The sequence below is a fragment of the Coturnix japonica genome, chromosome Z (genome assembly GCF_001577835.2).
Source record: "Coturnix japonica isolate 7356 chromosome Z, Coturnix japonica 2.1, whole genome shotgun sequence".
NCBI lineage: Eukaryota > Metazoa > Chordata > Aves > Galliformes > Phasianidae > Coturnix > Coturnix japonica.
Genome location: NC_029547.1, coordinates 38263091 through 38278646, shown reverse-complemented (window position 1 = coordinate 38278646; position 15556 = coordinate 38263091). Strand labels below are relative to the sequence as shown.

The window sequence follows — 15556 nt, the reverse complement described above, 5'->3', positions numbered from 1 at the left end:
CCCGGCCCCGCTGCTACCACCCGCTGCGCGCGCTTCTACCCCGTCCCGCGCGACGCGGCCCCTTTAAACGGCACGCACGCTGCGGCCCGTGAAGCTCAACAACAACAGCGCGCGCCAAACTGAAGAGGGCGATTGGCCACGCCTTCTACTTTGGTCTCACCCACTCTCTCACTGCGGGCCAATCAGCGAGGGAGACAAGCGCGGCGCAGCGCGGCAGACTAGCGGCCCGCGAGCCCACTCAGTTTCGAATTGTGGCGGTGGGCCGGGCGCCGGACCAATGGGGCTGCAGAGCAGAGGCCGAGTCCCGCCTGGGCCACGCCTTCAGGGGGCGGGTCCTCCGGCTTCTCGCAGTACGATTGGCTAATGCGAGCCGCTGCTCGGTGACGCCAGAAAAGGGCTCAGTGATTGGCTACGCCCAGGCGCGAAATGTAACGCGGGAAAATCCCGGGCTGTGCGGGTGCAGAGGGGCTGCGGCGTTGGAGGCAGCGGCAGCTCTTTGCGCGTTGCTGGGACCGAACTGAGACTGGGGTCGGCGCCGCTTTGAAAAGGTGCGGGGGTGCCGTGGTTCTCGCGATGGCTGGGGGCCGCTGCTGACTGCGCGGGTCCGCTCGGGGGTGGCCGCGGAAAGGGAAGAAGGTGCCGAAAGTTGGCGATGAGTGGCTGAGGCGCTGCCGGGCGGTGCCAAGCAGGGAACTCCGTGTCTCTCCATTCTTCCCTGCGGCGTGGGCGAAGAGAGTTCTCCGCGCCTACAATCCCTTTCCCGCAGCAGTCAGTGCGGCCATGTCGGAGCGGCCACTGGGCCCGCCAGTAGTCCTTTGCCAGGACTCACCCAAGCGTATCCTGGTGTCGGTGATCAAGACCACTCCAATCAAGCCGCCCCCGCGGCGGAGTGGCGAGGAGCCAGCGCCCTCCCCGGCTGTCCCTACTAGCCCCGGCTTCAGCGACTTCATGGTCTACCCGTGGCGCTGGGGCGAGAACGCGCACAACGTCACTCTCAGCCCCGGAGGGTCCGCCGCCGCCCCCGTCCTCTCGCCCGTCCAGCAGCCCCGCGGCGCTGTGGCAGGGGATCCCAGCCGGGACGATGAGGAGTCCGGCAGTTTGAACGGCGGTGGACGGCACCAGCACCTGAAGGTAAGGACCGCCACGACGGAGAGGGTGCGGGCGGCGGGAGGGCGCCGGCGGAATTAAAGGGTGGCCCCGGGCCGCCGCCCCTCCCCCGCCTCCCGGAGATTTAAAATGAGATCACTTCCGGCACGATCGCGCGCGCTGCGGGGGCACCACCCGTGGGGGCGGGTCAGCGGGGCCCAATGGGGACGCCCACAACGGTCGCGCTCACGGGAGTAACGGCCGTAGTGTCGGGCGCGGCGGGAGCGGCCCCTACCTGCTGAACCCGCCTTCCCTGAACGGCGCCAACGAACCGCAGTTGGAACCACGGTTCCGACGAACTGTGGAAGAGCCCCTGTGCTGTGGGCGGTGGGGCCTTGTTCTGTGCTCGTCCTCTCTGAACCACTCTGCTGAAGGCAGAATAGTTCTTAGGGGTGGGAGCGCCTCTTGGGGCTCTTTAGAGGGTGTGGCTAAGAGCTAAACTGTTGGAACTATAAAGTCCCTAAGTTACCCGATGTCATTAACTTAAGATAGCTGCGAGAAAGGCGCTGTTTGTGAAGGTGGCTTCTCATTTAGCTTTGTTTCTGGCTTCTGGGGAAGCACAGCCCTTCAACATCCTGCTTCTCTTCTCACAGGATGGCTTACGGCGTGGCCGACCAAGAGCGGACACGGTCCGGGAGCTGATAAATGAAGGAGAGCACTCCTCTAGCAGGATCCGATGTAACATCTGCAACAGGGTGTTTCCCAGAGAGAAGTCGCTGCAGGCACACAAACGCACTCACACTGGTAAGTGAGGAGGTTAACAGGTGACCAAGCAGCTGAGGAGGAAATGTAATAAACACCTCAGTCATCAGCTTGCAAGTGTAATGGTTAAACCAGTTACGCTTCTCTTCCATTTTTGTGAAAGCAAGGGAAAGTCTTTGCAGCCTTTCTTTGTGACAGGTGAGTATAGCAGCAGTTTGGCTATAGCACTGCAAACACATACTGGAAATTTTTTTATCTTCTTCCACGGATTCTCTTAGAGGGAAGATGCTTCTTAAGCTTGGCATGCTGTTCATGGTAGGATTTATTTTACTCTTATTCTCTCTGCTGAGATTTCTGTTTCCTTCTTGCTTGTGCACTTTTCAAGTACTGATCAAGTACTGGAAGAGGAGGAATTATTTTAAAAATGGCAGGTAGCTTTTACAGTGTAGCACTGGGTAGCTTAAGGTTGAAGTAAAATGACTCTACAGTTGTATCTGCTAGTATCTACTTTCTGGAGCACAGGTAATTACTGTTAATTTACAGATCTGAGCATACAGAGAAGTTCTAAAAGTAGCGTGATTAAATTAAGATCCGGTATCATCTCATTCAATACCCAGGCAAAGTAGAAGGAAAAGATACATGTTTTTATATCTAGCAAGTACTTGTTTCCCCTTCATGTTGTGATTTTTCACTTTTGCAAAGAAATGTGAGCTATGATACTGTACACCAACATAATCAGTAGTTAAATGGAAAAAGAAGAAATCTTGGCTCCTACAGATTTTTTGTTTGTTTTGTTGTTTTTTTGCTGACTCAAGCGTGTAAGGCTAATCTAGTTACCAAAGTTAAGCGCAAAATTCCTTATCCTCTTGAGGCTTTCATTTCACATGCTGGAGTTAGTTGTTGAACTTGTATGTTAAACATGAATGGCTTAATTGAGCTGAACTTAACCTGATGTTACTCTTTTGACTTAGTCATTGTTACCTTTGTTTTGTCATCCTTTCTGAGCAGTGTTGGCACGGAGCTCCTTTGCGTAGTAGAATGCAATCAGATTCTCTTCAGTCAGGAAGAAGATGCTTGTTATTTAACTCAGTTCTTCTCATCAGAGTTTGCATGGAGAAATCATTTTTAATAGATGGTAGAAAACTTCTGTATCTTGATTAAGTTTTTAGTGTTACCTCCACTTTATCATTAAAACTTTTTTCAAGCAGTCTACTTAAACTCAGTAGTTTTATTTATATTTCTGCAACTTCTTAATCTCAGTTACTCTAGTTAAGTCCATGTTAATCGTAATTCTTATGTGGTTACAACTTGGTGTTTCTTGCTCTGTAGGCACATGTTTTCACAGGACAAAGTTTATGTAATGCTGTGTAAGCAGCTTGAGTTAAAAAAAAACAACAAAACAACAACAAAACAATAAAACAAGAAGTCATTTCAGCTTTTCCCTTAGGGTTCGGGGAAAGGTATTATCCAGCGGTGCTGAATGTCTGTGGGGGGAAAAGCTGAGCTCTGCTGTCTGATACACTGAGGCTCTTTGAATACACACCAGTGTCTGAATGTGTTAATGGAGAGCTTACTTGTACAAACCTCAAGCTGAAGTTGATAACTGTACTTTGAGTCTGCTTTTCTATTCAGATTAATTCTGCTTTTATATATTCAGCTTTCACAAATCTGTTCTTATTTTTAAGGTGAAAGACCTTATTTGTGTGACTACCCAGATTGCGGGAAAGCTTTTGTTCAGAGTGGGCAGCTCAAAACTCATCAGCGTCTCCACACGGGGGAGAAACCTTTTGTCTGCTCAGAGAATGGTGAGCCATCAAATAATAACTTGTGGCTTTCAGAATCGAGAGCCATCTAGTACTAAAAATGTAAGCACATTCACATTGCAGAAATCTGTCAAATTTTTGGTTCTTAACTTTGGGGGAGATTCTAGGGAAGAGAGGAGCTAGAATAATCTGAATGATGATGCAAATATGTATCTAAGAATTGTTTGTGTTGTTATATAAGTTGCCAGTACTCTTCTCGGTTATTAATAAAATGTGAAATGATTGGGCATGTTTTATTACTCTTGCATTTAAAAGTTGCTGTTTTCTAAATCTTGCTTTTTCTATAGTGAAGAAGGCTGGATTCAGTAGCATCTGGATGGTATAGATGCTATGCTTACATGATTGTTGACTGCTTTCTGTAACGTTTTTATTTTCATTTTGTGTTTTCTAAGGCTGTTTGAGCCGATTCACACATGCAAACCGCCACTGCCCCAAACATCCATATGCCCGACTGAAGAGGGAAGAGCTTACTGACAGACTGAACAAAAAGCAGACTGCTGACAATAAAGCTGTGGCTGAGTGGCTAGCAAAGTAAGTTTCTTTAGACAACCACAAAAGTGATTTGAGAAAGCACTCTATTCTTAGGGGCAGAAAAACATAGCAGGCACACACGAAAACATGCACACACAAAACCAACTAGCAAAGAACAAACCAGAACTGGTATGTCTCTTGTGTTATTCAGTCCAGCCTTGCCTCTAAGACTCATGAAATCTAGTTTAAGGCAAGATTTGTCACAAGACTTTTTTTCTTTGCTTCATTGTTTCTTTGTTTGAACACGTGCTAGGTCTTCCTTGCACTTATATGAGGATCAAGAATAGGGTATGCATGAGTAGCCTGCTGAGGTTACCATGTGAAAGCATGATAAATCACAGATGTTGCTTGGGCACTTCACATTTAAAATGTCTAATAAAGGTTTCTGACAGCTTAAATACTACCATTATAAGATCTGAGAGATAAAACTAAATGCCATGTTCTGTCATATACAAGGTAAAAAATAGAAAAATTAAAAAATGAGTGTTTTGCCAGTTTTGAATGGTTGCTGTATGTGCTGAACATATTTTAAAAAGCATTTTTTGTGTTTGACTTTGTAGGTACTGGGAGACTAGAGAACAGCGTGCTCCTGCTTTGAAAAGTAAAACAATCCAGAAGGCTGATCAGGAACAGCAGGACCCAATGGAATATCTTCAGTCTGATGAAGAAGATGATGAAGAGAAAAATAGTGCTCACTCAGCTGCTCACCGTCGCCGCCTCCAGGAACAGCGTGAACGAATGCATGGTGCCTTGGCTCTAATTGAGCTTGCAAACCTAGCTGTGGCACCTCTGCGACAGTAGATGTGAATGGAATTTGCCTATACAAAATGTATTTCCTGGTGGCACTTAACCAGCTAGATCCTGGGCATAAGCTAAGCACCTTATTTGCTTGTTATAGGCTGCTATTCTGTAGAATTTATGAAGAATGTTGTTGCTCCATAACATGGGGTAAGAGAATTGCACTTTTTGTAAGGTTAAAGATAGTTGTAAAGTTTCTAAGTATTTTTGTAAATAGGAGACTGCATAATGCAGGGTTAACAAAGTTCATGTGGGAAGCTAGATTTTGCAAGGTTAAGTCATTTGAAGCAGTTTTCACAGGAAGCACTTTCTGAACAGTGTTTATGATTAGCAGGATGATATGGTACATGTGGCCAAAGAAGGCTGACAAAAGGAAAAGTATTTATCTGAACTATTTAAGCAAATTTATATTAAGTGATAGGTCTGAAGATACTGTAAGCATCAATGAAAATTATTTTTCTAATATCAGTGCTTTTTTTTAATTTTTAATTTTTTTTTTGACCTTGTGTCACGAAGTAGGAGGCAAAGCTTAGTTATTGTGACCTGTAGAGAGGAAGAAAATGCTTCATGCAGACAAACTGTGGGATAGTTCACAGTCTTCACTGTGACTGCTCAAGATATGAGGCTTGACTTTATTTTACATTTTCTGATTTGATCTCAGCAGAATCTCTTGGTAGCACTTGTTATTCCTAACCCATGATGTTAGGAACTTTTGCACATTGTTGGTTTTATCTGAAAATGATTAGTCTTGCAAAGTCTAGACAAAAGTAAAGAATTGGTGATATTTTTTCAGATGTCTTTGGACCCTGTAGTGATTTGGCACTTGTTTTCGTTAATAAGGGGGTATTTACAGGGTGTTGTGGATTTGTAGTAAACTATTCTAAATCTCTCATTAGCAAACACTAAGTTTAAAGTCTTGCTTTTACATGTTTATTAGCACATAGAAGCCCCTGTACTTTTGTGCATAAAGCCACCTTATTGCTTTGCTTAAGGATAACATGCCGATTTTGTGTTCACTAACTTTAGCACAGCTATCAGTTAAACACTGCATAAAAATATTCACTATACAACTAGAAAATAGGCTTCCAAAGATAGTTACAAGTGTGTTATCAGTGTGATTTCATATATTTCCCAAATAAATGAAGTTATGGAACGCTGCTTAGTAAACTCAAATGCTGATATAAAATGTTTAGTGAGATATTTTGTTACTTGTTGAATGTTGTATACCTGGGAATACCATTGTGTCATGGTAATCCTTTTCTGTATTTTGCTTGGAAGAGAATCATGATATGCTAACAGTGTATTGTTTTGAAAGTGAACTTTTTTTCTTTTTGCAGTTAAGCTACTGCTTTAGGGGATATGAAACATTTACTGTCCTGCTTGCTCTTAACCCTTCCTTCCCTCTGAAGGTCAAAAAATTCAGATGAGAAGGGAAGCCACTTTCCCTCTTGTTTAAATGAGAGAAAAATGTTACCAAGCACTAGAAACAAACTGACTAGATGCCTACAGATTTTCCAGAATGGTCTCTTTACATCAGGAAACCGCTACTGTTGAATTATTGTCTTTGTTCGTCTCTTGATAGAAAATCCTATTAACCGAGTTTGTTTCTCACTATGTGTTGATTCACTTGACTTAAAAAGTCATTGGATATTTTTTTAAAAAGCATATGAAAGATAATTAGTTTTGTACTAGTTGTATGGTTTAACTACTATTTTCAGCTCCTAAACTCAGCTGTCATCAGGCTCATTTTAAGTCTTTTGAGCTGAAAAATATGTAACATTTCATAGTCATTCCTGGTGCCTGACCCTATATAAAATGGGTAACTCAGGATACAGATTTATAATTCTTTAAATAATGTGATATTCACTGCTCAGTTGTCAAAAAGCCTGATCCCAGATGAACCCTCAGTGTTAATCTGTTGTTCTGATTTGTAACTCAAAATTGTGGTATTTCACAGGACATTTAATTGCCAGTCAGTTGAAGAATCATGTCAAAATTTCAATAGATTACTTTTTTTTTTTTTTCCCCTCCAGTCAGCTGTAGTGCTTTGGTCAACTTGGAGAGTATTTCTTTCAGTATGATAAGTATGCTGAATTCTACTTAGATGTAGACAAAATTCAGACATTTCAAGCTGTTTTGTATTGTGACAAGTTACTAGTAAAATATCAAGTTAAAAAATTGAGATGTGGAAGACTGCTTTATATTTTAAGAAGTGATTACATTGAAGAACTCTTGAAGATGACTGTTTGGCATGATTTAACAAAACTGTTTTCACTTCAATACTTGCTTTGAATAAAAGCTTGGTTTAATTTTCAAGTTTAGTCAGTGTGTGTACTGTTTTTCCGTTTTCCCTTCTTTACTACTAGCCTGACATGTCACAGAACAGAGGTGGTTTATTGAAATTTTACATGTATTCACTACCTAGAGCATGTTCTGAGTCCCTTCCATCCCTACTTGTTGTCCTGTCCTCCATTCCCTCTTCCTCTCACTTGACAAAATATTGACAATTTTTGAAAATAAAGCCCAAGTCTATTGTGTTGAGGCAGCCTCCAACAACTAAGCAGACTGACTGGAGCAGCTTAATGATCTGGGCTATGGTGGCTCACAGCTGTGTTTGGCTGCTTCTAACATTTCAGTCTAAGCGTGTGTGTTTCTAAGGCACTAGACTTCCTATTTGCTCGTACAGAACTCTTCCTTGAGGAAACTGGATTAAAATTTTGGAAGTGAGTATCATACTTTCACAGTCAGTACTTTGTTGAAGTGACAACACGGGCCCACTATGGGGCGAGGGGCTGCGTCGCCACGTGAGCTGACCGGGTGCGTGCAGAGCTCACCGGCTCCTCACCCGTCCCGGCCGCCCTACACGCCCCAAGACACCAGGGGAAGAGCTGCGGGCCTGCCTGCCGGGTCGGGCCGCGGCGGCTGCCCTCATACTGATTGGACGTGGCCGGGCCCGCTGCGGGGGGAGCCTCCTTTGCGCTGTCCAGGGTGTTCTCGGCAGTTTTCTGCGGAATGTGCTCATAGTGTTGGTGAGCAAGGGCCTGCTCAGCGTCTATAGGACAGGGGCGGCAATCGCGCAATCAGGGCTGTTGCCTCACTTCGGCAGGTCGGGCACCCCGCGGGCCCCGACGGCGCGAACCAAGTGGCGCAGTGCGCAGCTCCGACGGCAGCTGGCGGTAGCGGGGTGCTGGAGTCCGGAGCGAGGAAGGAAGAGCGCTTGCCTGGTGTGGCGCTGTCGCCAGCGCGGGGAGCAGGGCGAGGAGGGGAGGTTCTGGTAGCCGAGGATCGGTTTGCAACGTGCAAGTGCTCCTCTGATTTCCAGTGTCGGGGTGGTGCTTCGCTGGCAAAAAAATCGATGGTGCCGTTTAGTGCCCTGTGCCTTAAGGTGCTGGTGGACCCACCAAGCCGGCAAGGTAGCTGTAGAAGTACACAGAACCAGATTAGGTCTGTCTGGATGGGGTCCTGAGGAGCCTACTGTGAACAAGCCCCAGAGATGGTCCTAAGGAAGTCCTCAGTGGCTGTTGTCATGGTGATCTCTATGCCGACAGCAGACCAGCAGGTTTATCACGGCTGTCGTATTTTCCCTCCCATAGGAGGGTGAAGATTAGTTCCTCCATTCAGACATCTACTAGGTCCCTTGGACAAAACCACTGCTCATTCACATGTGGAAGTGGTTTGTTTCTTGGTAGCCAGGTGCTTGTAAACAGTCAGCTACTATTCAGATACTGACAGACAAGGGTTGGCAGTCAAGGAGTTTTCCCCAGCATGGGTCACAGCCATGTGCCAAATTCTAGTGTGTACATTCAGATGTTAAGTGCACAGCACTCTAGTGAAGATGACCTTTCTCGATGGATGTAGGAGCTGGGCTCTGTGGATCAGTCAGGGCAGAGCTCTGTGCACTGCTGTGTGTGTATGCATGCTGTAAGTTTGGCATTTCCAGCTGTGTCCCTGATGCTGACAGCTATCTGACTTTCCTGGAAGCACCTTTCTTTTCTCAGGTAGCCAAGAAAATGAACTTGAGAAGGCCTCTTAGTCATACAAACACTGAATACCTGCACCTTTAACTTGGTGAGGAATTCTATATAGAATCACAGTCCTGTAGCTGCATTCTCATCAATAATATAATTTACTTAATTTTTGCTTTGGTTTTCTTGTATTTTAGCCCACTGTGAGCAAAAAACAGAAGAAGAAAGGCAGAAAAAAAGCAAATCCAAATTTTTTTAGCACTCAGTACTATTTGAATGTGAAAACTGTATATTGCATCTCCCAGAAATGACATATGATGCAAGTCATGCTTCTGTTTCATGGTGATTTTCATCTTACTATCAGCAGCTTCTTGTAATGCACCCATGAAAAATATTTGAAAACAGTGTGACCATTGGTAAACTTGAATTTTACATAAAGAGTGTGTTCACTGTTAGGGGTTCCTACAGCCCCACTGCTCCAAAAGTTCTGGAGAGATTTCTGAGACATAAGTGAATGAAATCTCCACATTTGTATGGTGTAGCTGCAAGTGCAAACAAAAACACAGTTTAGATGTATGGTTATAAATAGAAGTGCTGTCTTTCATTTACCCTCCTAATACCTATGACTCCTATGGCCTTCCTGCTGCACTTCAGAGTGCATTTACAGAAGGACTGGAACAAGTTGCCTGGAGATGTGGTGGATGCCCCATCCCTGGAGACATTCCCAGACCAGGCTCTAAGCAACCTGATCTAGATGTGGGGGTCTCTGTTCATTGTTGGACTAGATGGCCTTTAAGAATCTTTTCCAACTCAGGCTATTCTATGATCCCATATTTCTGTAATTCTTTTGTTAATATGGTATTCTTGACACAGTGCTTGTTTGAGAAATACAGTTCTAGGCATCCAGAGCAGCTCTTGTAGGCCTCAGTAACCACATCAAGGGGTTTTGTGATAGTGGAAAATTGTAGAGCTTGGAGGATAGACTCTTGCTAGGCACTTATTTATACAGATATGTGCAGAGAATGAACTGGATTTGATATCAGATTCTCTGGGTTCAGATTTGTGTGACCATCCCCGAAAAGCACTTTATGTCTGATTTATAGAAATCAGTAGAAATGATGTCATTGTTCAGTTTAGCTGCTAAAGCATTTGAAACCAAAAAAACATTGATAAAATGATCACATAGTTCCATAGCTTGTCTTCTTCTTTCTACAGGGGACAATTTCATTTTCCAAAAACCTGATGCGGGTGTGTTGGTGGACTCTGAGTTTAAACTTAGTCTGGCTTGAATTTGGGCCAAGTGCTTTGAATACCTTTTATTTGGCAGAGGCAGCCCTTTAATATCAGTAAGAAAGGGCTTTTACTGTAACTTTAAAGTGTGCTCCTGCATGCTTGAGAATGCAAAAATTGCTTTTAAGTAGTGGAATTTGGCTTTCCAAAGAATAAAAAGAAGTACATTTTAAGAAGATGGATGTAGTTCTATTTTGACTGTCAAATAGCTAATTTTCTTTCTTTCTTTTTTTTTTTTTTTTTTTCCCATCAGTCTCAATGCCTTGCTTACTCTTAGAAAATGTACTGATTTTATTTCAGTGCTAAATTGTTCATAAGGCTGGTATCTCATGAAGCTAATTTAAGCACTAATTTTAGAGTAAAACTATTTCCTTAGAAAAGTAACTTAATGTAATTTATGTTGGAGATGTAAATTGACTTCAGTAAATGCACAACTTTTGTTTTCTTTTCAGAATATATCCATTGCTTACACTGGAGTGTTGATGGGTAGAGATTACTTGTTCTCTGTGTTAAACTTTGTAGGCTAAATATTTGGTAGGTGGAACTTTATTTGTTAAAACTGAATGTTTCTCAGTGGTATGCAGTGTTGTATTTTGTTTGATTTGGCCTGTTTTGGTGATATAGTTTGGAAACTACTGGCCTGAGGAAGCACTGTCTCAGGATGTTGGGTTTGTTGCAATTAGTAATGTTTTTTCATTTTACTATTTGAATTTAAGCTTATCCTTTTTATGATATCTGATCAGTTCTGAGCTGCAAGGCTTCCAAGGAGAAAAGTGGTATGGAAAATAAGAACACTGACTGAATGAGTTGATTTTAATAAATATGACTCAGGCATGTTATGTTTTGTGTTTTGGTGAACTCTTGCACCTGCTTATGTGAATGCTGAAGCAACTGATGACTGTTCTTTGGAGATTCGGTACTGGTTTATTAGACTCTTGTGAGGCACTCCTGATTTTTGCTAGCTGGCATTCCTTCATCCTTTGGACGGAAGAGTACATACCTGTAAAATGACCGTGTGCACACACCATATCAGTTATGTCTGAGACCTGTGTTCATTCTCTTTTCTTTAGTATGGCAAGAGGACTGAGATACTCATTTCTAACCTTGAGAGAAAACAGCAAGCCTACACAGCGTGAGGATGAGGCGAATGTACTTCTTGAGTCAAAGTGTTAGCCAAAAAGCCTTCCTTGGAAGAGACTGAAGATTTGCTTAGCATTGATGAGAATGTAAACAAGTGAGAATGAGGGAAAAAGTATTCTCCCTCAGTTACCACAGATGTGCGCATATCTCATAGATTCAGAAATATTCTGAATATATAAATGCATCTACATCATGAGCTAATTTGTAGGAAGGAATGCCATGAGCAAATCTGGAGTACTGAATTTTTTCATTCACCTATATTTGGTGCTATTTGTGCTTAAGGAATTCTGTGAATTCTACTTCAGTTTCTGTCTACTCTCTGAGGCAGAAATCTTGTGAAGATCACAAGGCTTGGTTCACCATTGCTTTATGCAGTCTGTGAAAGCAGTGAAGAGGTGAAAGATGGTTATGACTCAGAACGATTTTGCTTATGCATTTGCTCTTTGTAAGTGACTGTGGAACACAGAGATCAAAGAAGAGGTGCGCCCCAAGGTTGCTCCATGTGTTAATTGAAAAACTAAGGATATGGCATAATGTGTTCTGGTATGCATTGTGTAGATGTTCTCAATCTTTTTTCTCTTCCTCAGTAACATATTAGTGTACTATTGCAACTGTTACAAGTGAATCATCACAACTTAGCTTCAGTATCAAGGAAGGATGGAAACTGAGAGACCCTTTTTTAAATATTTAAAATTATATATATTTTTTCTGAGCCAATACTAAGACAGTAATTAGGAGAAGTAACAAAAGTAACTCTATTTTTATATAGGTATATTCATCATTTTACATACTATTCCCTTCTCTGATGCTTTTCCTAACATTCTGATGCTGCAGAAGTGATGATAATAGGTACAAACTACAGGAGGGGGAATATGGAAGACTAATTGATATAGGGAAGATTAACTTTTATGTTTCAATGAGAATAAAGGATTGATGTCCTTTTTTGTCTTATATATACACTGAAGGTTTGTGGTACTAATTTATGTTCAGAATTCACAGCAAGTGAGCATAAAGTTAGCACAGTGATAAAAAATAAGTCTGGTACCCATTGTTTTCTTTGTTATTATTTGGGACAATAAGGACTCTGCTCTGTATTATTATTTCCTTCTCTGAAATACAACTGATAGTGCTTACTTGCATTTCTAAGGAGGCAGTGTTTAGTCTGAAAACACTTAGAAACCGCAGGCTGGAGGACAGCAATTAATCTTGTTGAAGTTTTCTATTTGATAGAAGTGTGAGCCAAGAATTTTTAAAAAGTAATCAAATCATAACAAGATTTTGGAAGACCTTGGTATGGATCCAAGGTAATCTCATGACTTGTATCCCAGACTGAATTAAAATACAACAAAAACTGGGTGTAATATGAATAACCAGACTGGGTTAAATCTAGGAAATGGGCCAGTAGCTCCCACCAGAAGCTTCAGTGACCACTCGGGCTACTCACTCCGCTGCCTACGTGGATTTGAATGGGAAGAGGAAGAGTGGATTCAGATATTATAAACTTATTTTTGTAATAAATGGTCACAGTGAAAGATGAAACAGAAATCCAGGCTACCCAGTTTCTCACAGCAGGATGTGAAACTGGATGGAGTTTTGGGCAACCGGATCTAGTGGAAGATATTCCTTTTCATGGCAGGGAGGCTGGAAAATCTCAAACCATTTTCTGATTCTTTGAGATGTGACTGTCACATTCTTCCTGTTGAAGAGGTGGGAAAGGAATATGTTACTACAGGTACAGAGAGTTCTTTTGTTCTAAAGGATTCTCTATGTACTTTAAAAGCTCCAGTGTTTTTTGAGCATATCCTTGTATAGGACATGCATTTTTCCAGGTCATCTTGGCCTCCAAAATCCTTGTTTTTGAATCTCAATTCTCCGCAGTGGGACAAGGCATTGTAAGGTTTTCACTGATTATTAAAAGACTATGGAAGCTGTTTAATTATAATACCTGTGGACACATAAGGGCATGTACTAAATAAAATGTAGTTTCCACAGAAGAACAGATAACATTTAATTTAATTGATTATTTATTTAATTGATTAATGTTTTGCTTTACCTTTTATAAATAAACAGATGCATATTATCAACTAATTTTTTATTTCTGTCTAGATGCTTTCAGTCACATGAGTGGCATAAATATTTGCTTTCTGTATAATTAACTTTTGTACTATAACTTAAGTATTTTCATTAATTCATTCCATACTACAGAGGAAGTGACTTTATTTAAATCATATTAAATCATTTTTATACCATGTTTTATAAGTTCCTTCATAGTTGCACTTATCTAAACTACCGGCCTAGTTCTCACAGATTTTATTATAGTAGTACTCTGAATGGTTTAAAGTTTAGGATAGTCAAAACTAGTTTTTTTCATGCTATAAGAGCATGAAAAACTAGGTATTATCTGTAAGAGCTTGCACATGATTACATCTATTTCACAAAGCAATTTAGCTTCAGTCATTTACTATTTTTCCTCTGTAACTGCAGAGCTGATATTGTTCCAGTAAATCTGTCTGTTAAAACTGGGAGTATGGACCCAACAAGACAGTTTTTCATTTTAGAGTATTGGTAATCACTGAAATGGCAATTCAGCTAAGTGGTTATTTCTCTCAGTTAATAAGGCAGTAATTTAAAACTGATTTCTCATATGCTCTGTCTGTAGCTAGCTCTGCCCTTAAGTTTCTGCCATTTCACATTAGTTAATGAAATACTAAAACAGCTGCAAAACAATATGACTTATTTGCTGTGTGAATGTTCAGTTTCTTCTTTTGGAACACTGGGGAAAATGATTACAGATAACTTTGGTCTTCAGGATATATACTTAAGCAGTAGTAAGTGGCTTAGTTTTAAGAAGTACTGGGGAGGCTTCTTTAGTCACATTCCCTTACAGAAGTTTCTTGTGGATACATCATGCTGTCTGCACAACTAAATTTTCAGAAATCAGTCCAGTATTTTTAAATTTAAGCTCAACAGTTGGCTGTCTGTATCCACAAGGAACTTGTGTATGTAAAAACAAGAAAAAACAAATTCTGAGGACAATGCCAATAATTGAATTAGAAAAGAATGTTGCACTGCACAGTAATCTGTTTGTAATCTTGTTATTATAGGGAGTGCTTACCATTGAACTGGCTGTAGTAGGATGAGAATTATGGTAGCCATTAGAAGCTTTCTAGCCATGCTTCTTGCAGTGATTCCTGTGGAAAAAACAGAGAAGGAACACCTCAGGGGAAAAAAAAAAAAATAGAGAGAGAGAGAGAGAGAGAGAGAAAGAAAAAAAATTCAATCTCAGCTGGATGAACAATTTTGTACATTCATAAGAACTTTTGTCCTCCTGGATCTCAGCCTGATTTACAGATATTAGGCCAAAGTAAATGTATGTCAGACTTGTATCCAATCTCTGGAACATAGCGATGAAAGGTAGTCAGGACAAAGCAAAAGAAGACCAATAACTGGAAATCTGGAATCTGACTTTTAAGATTTTTATTTAAAGCAGGTATTCAGCAACATTGTTGCATATGAAAAACTAGTACAGCTTGTTCAGATTTAAAGTAATGAATGACTGAAGAATTTTTCTACGTAAATATTTTGGAGAAGTGTTCAGACCCTTATTGTTATGGCTGGCCTTACTTGTGGAGTAAAATTAGGTGTTACAGTGTAGGTAACAGTGATTATACTGGAATTTTAAGACCATTTAAGTGTCAGGAAATGAATTGTCATTAAGCTAAGATAGTAATGGTTTTTGTTCCATTTCTTGTAATTCAAACATTGTCTTTACTCTGTAATGTATTGTGGTTTTCTGACTGAAGGTGTCAGTAATGTGACACTTGGTATACATTTCTGCTTTTCTGTTAGAGACTTCTGGCTGTCAGAAGATTGTTCCTGTTAAATGTGGAAGATATCACCTAAGTATGGATGCAACTTATGTTTTGTTTTGTCATAAATTTGTGCACCATTATTTCTCTTTGCCATTCTAAATTAGTCTTTAGAGAATGAATAATGTTTCAAACTACCACTTGCAAAGAATGAATACTGTTTCTCTGAGAATTTCCACTTGTTGACATTAAAAAAAAAAACAACCAAAAAACAACAACACAAAAAACTCGAAAACTTTTAACTGTGAATTTTATTAATTTCATTTTAATATTAATTTTTATTTTCACTTTC

The 15556-nt window shown here is 41.2% G+C and overlaps 1 protein-coding gene across 1 annotated transcript; it reads left to right on the top strand.

The window, feature by feature from the left end:
- The first annotated feature begins 283 nt into the window (after positions 1–283).
- On the top strand, positions 284–7321 carry ZNF367 (zinc finger protein 367). The gene is made up of 5 exons (XM_015849328.2): positions 284–1131; positions 1740–1890; positions 3534–3653; positions 4064–4202; positions 4763–7321. The coding sequence occupies exons 1-5, from the start codon at positions 781–783 to the stop codon at positions 5001–5003; spliced, it is 1002 nt and encodes a 333-aa protein (XP_015704814.1). The 5' UTR covers positions 284–780; the 3' UTR covers positions 5004–7321.
- Positions 7322–15556: the final 8235 nt, after the last annotated feature.

Excerpts from the sequence above, each read along its gene's own strand:
- ZNF367 (XM_015849328.2), top strand. The coding sequence starts at position 781 with ATGTCGGAGCGGCCACTGGGCCCGCCAGTAGTCCTTTGCCAGGACTCA. Across the intron at positions 1,132-1,739 it reads GACGGCACCAGCACCTGAAG|GATGGCTTACGGCGTGGCCG; the intron begins GTAAGGACCGCC and ends CTCTTCTCACAG. Across the intron at positions 3,654-4,063 it reads TTTTGTCTGCTCAGAGAATG|GCTGTTTGAGCCGATTCACA; the intron begins GTGAGCCATCAA and ends GTGTTTTCTAAG.